Genomic DNA, 4,411 nt, shown 5'->3' on the forward strand with positions numbered 1-4,411 from the left:
CTCCTCCTCTGCATTTGAGTCCGACCCTGCATCTCTGAGTTTATTTCATTTCCTATATTTATTATACAGCAAAGTTAGAAAAAAGTACCATTACATTACAATATAAAAACGGGCCTGACTCAGTTTAAAAACTGGTTTTCAGCAGGATCCTGTTCTGCAGAAACATAAAACATGGGTACAGCGCGTCAAGACAGACGTCAATACATGACATCGATGTGGAAAAATTAGTTTCGACAACTGAAAACAACAGTACAGTTACATAAGGACAAAGACATCAGCGTCATTATGGTTTGTACCAAAGAAAATTAAAGCACGGGACTGTAGCTCTAGCTTTGGATTATCCACATCTTCTTCGCAGCTGCATCAACATATGTGTATATCTGTTATTTAGATGAATTCATTCAAACATGTTACACCCCAGAACGCACCTATGATTAATGAAGACACTAAGTACAACCCTATAGGACCATGCCACCGGACCCTTAACCCTTGTGTTGTCCTCGGGTCAAATTTGACCGGTTTACAAAAACGTTTTGTCAGAAAGAATGTCAAAAAAAGTGACAAATGTTGAAAAAAAACTACAAAAAAAAAGCAGGAAAAAAAGTAACAAAAACATTCTTTTTTTAAACGCTAAAGAAGGGACCAAAGAAAATCAGAAAAAGTGACAAAGAATCCACCAAAAACAACGGAAAAAGGGGCAAAGAAATTGTTAAAAAAAATGGACTAAAACATAATTCAAAAAAAGTCCAAAAAGTGACCAAAAAATAGGAACAAAATGGACAAAAATATTGAGAAAAGTTTAGAAAAAGAACAACACAATGTTCAACCCAGAAATACATAAAGATGCAGGTCAATGGGAAGACAACACAAAAGTTAAATGGATTTGGACACATCATAAACGCACCTTCGCTTACATCGTTAAAATAGGACCCAAGAACCTTTAGGCAAAGCTTTACCCTGTGATAGTTCTCTGTGACCTCGATCAGGACTGAACTACTTTCACGGTATAGTTAATCTCTTGTTTTTTGAATTCACACATTTTATTTCTTGATTTATTTCGGGTGGTGGAGATCCCCAGTGAGACAAAAAGGCCCATCCCAAGTCCAAGTCTATGCATCACTCAGTGCATTTGCATACATAGCACTACCTGGGGTATGGTTTTAGTTAGTTAGTTAGTTAGGGAATAATGTCTTACCGGATATATGAGCAGGAAGACTGGGGAGAATGACTCTACCTCTGGTATAGTGGGTTGCACTCTAGCTTCTTATTGTGCATGATTGATGTCAAAATTACACCGACCAGCTGCTAAATTAGTCAAATTAAACAACTTTATGTTTCCTTCACACACTCTTGTTATACTCTTGAGGAGTTGAGCCAACGGGCATTTAAACAGAGTAAGACTTTGGGCCTTTTCCAATTCAAAAATTAGTATGTAAACAAAGGGGCGGAGCAGATTGACAGAGAGGAAATAGACGGAGATAGAACAAAGGGGTAAAGAGAGATAATGAATCCGCGGATCTGTGGTTAATTGACGGATCGGGCCGGTTGGATCATATAAATTAACACAGTGAAATAATACATAATTGACGAGGACAATAATGTTCTCAAAAATGTGAACATAGCAGAGCTGTAACACGTTGAGAATGTCCGATGATATCAGCTGTAGTGACATTACTGCGCGCATGGACACGTTTCCAATGACTGAAATCAGCCTCTCTAATCCTTAAATCATTTACGTAGAAAACACTCATGCAATGATACAATACGTCGTTTAAAAAGCAACGCAGCCAGCAGAGACTGCCGAGGGACAGGGTCGTGTCCATGTGGGTCTCTAAACCATGAGAAAGTCTTTCATCCAGGTGGGTGCAGGGTGGTTTCAAGCCTAAGGAGTCTTGTCTTCCATAATCTACTTTAGTGATTCCATGCATGCAGTAATAGCCCTGCAGCAAATACCGTGGGACATTTAAGCTGCAAAAACTAAAAAAATAAGTATAAATTTGACAGAGGAAACAGAATTAGACCTTTAGCTTCTGAAATAAATGTCTCTCTTGAGATGGATTTCCTAGGGACATGCCTGATCATAGCGCAGACAAAATGGCAGAATGTGGGAGAATCGAGCATCATATTACCTCAGTAGGAGTGGGAGAAAGCAGCGGGGGGGTCTGCAAATGAAGAGGGGGAGAAAGCCAATGATTAGGGCAAACTCGTATGGGAGGTTATATGAGTTACGTGAGGTTAGCATTCGATGTCAGTGAGTCAGCACGTCCACGGGGAGGACATTCCCAGTGGACGGATGATGCGGGTCTATGGTAACACACTCGGGACAGGTGGACTGGGACTGCACCGGAAAGGAGGGTATCGAAAAAATGCCTTTTCGTTCAATACCCAATTTCAATACCTATGGAGCTCATTAGCGTCAGTGAGCCAATAAGCATGAAGCATGCTTCCACTGAGATCTAATAATGTCTGTGATTGGCTGACAGTCTTTTAACGATACCCAGCCCTACTGCAACGAATGTTTGTAGGAGAATAAAAGTTGATATATATGTCAGAGCGGGAGACGATGATTGAGGGAGAGCAAGGCAAAAAAAATGAAGAAAGAAAACTACTGACAAAAGGAAGACAAAGCAAGGAAACATGGGAAATATTGATCAATGCGATGGTTTGGAAAAACACAGCCATTGGCCGGACTCCTTGACCAGGAAGAAGCCGTCATTGGAAACTGTTTGGAAAAAAGGGCGGGCACTTTGAAAGAACAACTGGCATGTGATTGGATGAACCATCTGTCTATCATTGTTTTGAAGGACCAGTCACATACACCTAAACCACTTGGTCCCAACCAATGGGGGGAGGGGACACAAACCCATGACCAGATGGATGTTCTTGGGAGTTTTTGTTCCTGTGATTCTCGCAATTCACTTGAAATGCATTATGGATTGGTAATATATCGATATTGTGATATTAGATTTTGTATATCGTAATATGAAATGGTTAATATGTATTTTCTTGGTTTTTCAATGTAGTAAAGTTCTGAACTTACCAGGCTCTTCTAGCTGTTCTATGTTTTGTCTTTAACCATTTAGTCATTATATCCACACTATTGATGAATATGCAACTAAAATGTAATATGTTTGGATGGCACCAAGTGTCAAACTTACAATATTGTCACAATATCGGCATCGAGGTGTTTGGTCAATAATGGGGAGGGGGGGGGGCAGTAGCTCAGTCCGTAGGGAGTTGGGTTGGAAACTGGAGGGTCACTGGTTCAAGTCCCCGTATGGACCAAAAAGTAGGGAGTGTGGATTGGTGGCTGGAGAGATGCCACTTCACCTCCTGGGCACTGCCAGGTGCTGTTGAGCAAGGCACTGCACCCCCCCCCCCCGCCCAGGGCGCCGGCTCAGCTGGCAGCCCACTCACTCTGACATCTCTCCATTAGTGTGTGTATAGATCCTGAGCGTGTGTGGTGTGTGTGTGTAGTTCAGGACTGTGTGTGATTACTAACAAGTGTATACCCAGAGTGTAAATTGTAATTTCCCCATTGGGGATTAATAAACAGATTAAAATGAATATCTGGTTTTCTTCATATTGCCCAGCTCTAATGCACCTAGTTCATTCCCACCACTGGCTCAGAGAGGTGTAAAGCTAGAGAGGTGTGAGGCTGGTCTACCTCTCCATAATGTCTTTCCTCAGACGGGTAGCTGACGTACGGAGAGTAGGACAGCATGTCCGGCCTGTCTATGTTATAGATGGCCTTGGTCTTCGGAAGAGCCGCCAGGTCCTTGTAGTCCAGCGTCTCCTCTCCTAGTTTGGCCTGGCAGCGGGAAAGAAAACATCCATCCATTCATCATGTACTGGTATTAATATGTTAACTACAGATCATTAGAATACCTTAAGACAAAAGATGAACTATACAGTGTGTCTTACATAGATGACTCGGCTGGGGGAGCCTGAGGCGCTGGACGCTGGGACTGAGGTGATGCTCTCAGATGAAGTCCGGGTCACCTGAAAAACACACACACACACACACATACACAATTAGGGCTGCTATTTTAAGGCGCATGTGGCATGTTAAGGGCGTGTATGAATCAACTTTTGATAGTTTTGACGGCGGAATAAAGGGTCCATGCGCCGGGCGCCCAATCAGAGGTCTTCTCCCATTCCCTTTAAAAGCCAGGAGCATTTGTACCTTGGAGCCTTGCTGTTATGATGGCGGATTTGCTGCTTAATATTTAAATTTTGAATCTTTTGCATGTGTGTGTGCTGCTGCATGTCACTGTGTAAGTGTGTGACAAGCACAGTGTGTGCGCTATGCACAAGCTTAGGCACATTTTACTAATGCGCTGTTAAAAAAAAACATAAAATGCTGCGTTATTGACTTTATTGACCCACTCTGACATCTCTCCATTAGTGC

At 42.2% G+C, this 4,411-nt stretch overlaps 1 protein-coding gene across 16 annotated transcripts in view; it reads right to left on the reverse strand.

The window, feature by feature from the left end:
• ablim2 (actin binding LIM protein family, member 2) overlaps positions 1-4,411 on the reverse strand; it is a 123,533-nt gene that overhangs the window by 29,477 nt on the left and 89,645 nt on the right. For 10 of the 16 annotated variants that reach the window (XM_032510956.1, XM_032510960.1, XM_032510958.1 and 7 more), the window contains 3 exons: positions 3,925-4,002; positions 3,668-3,811; positions 2,130-2,162 (listed from right to left, as the gene is read on the reverse strand). In XM_032510956.1, coding sequence (XP_032366847.1) covers positions 2,130-2,162; positions 3,668-3,811; positions 3,925-4,002 — 255 coding nt within the window. The remainder of the gene's footprint in view (positions 1-2,129; positions 2,163-3,667; positions 3,812-3,924; positions 4,003-4,411) is intronic. The other 6 variants (XM_032510959.1, XM_032510962.1, XM_032510967.1 and 3 more) reach the window with 1 other exon arrangement.

The sequence above is a fragment of the Etheostoma spectabile genome, unplaced genomic scaffold (genome assembly GCF_008692095.1).
Source record: "Etheostoma spectabile isolate EspeVRDwgs_2016 unplaced genomic scaffold, UIUC_Espe_1.0 scaffold302, whole genome shotgun sequence".
NCBI lineage: Eukaryota > Metazoa > Chordata > Actinopteri > Perciformes > Percidae > Etheostoma > Etheostoma spectabile.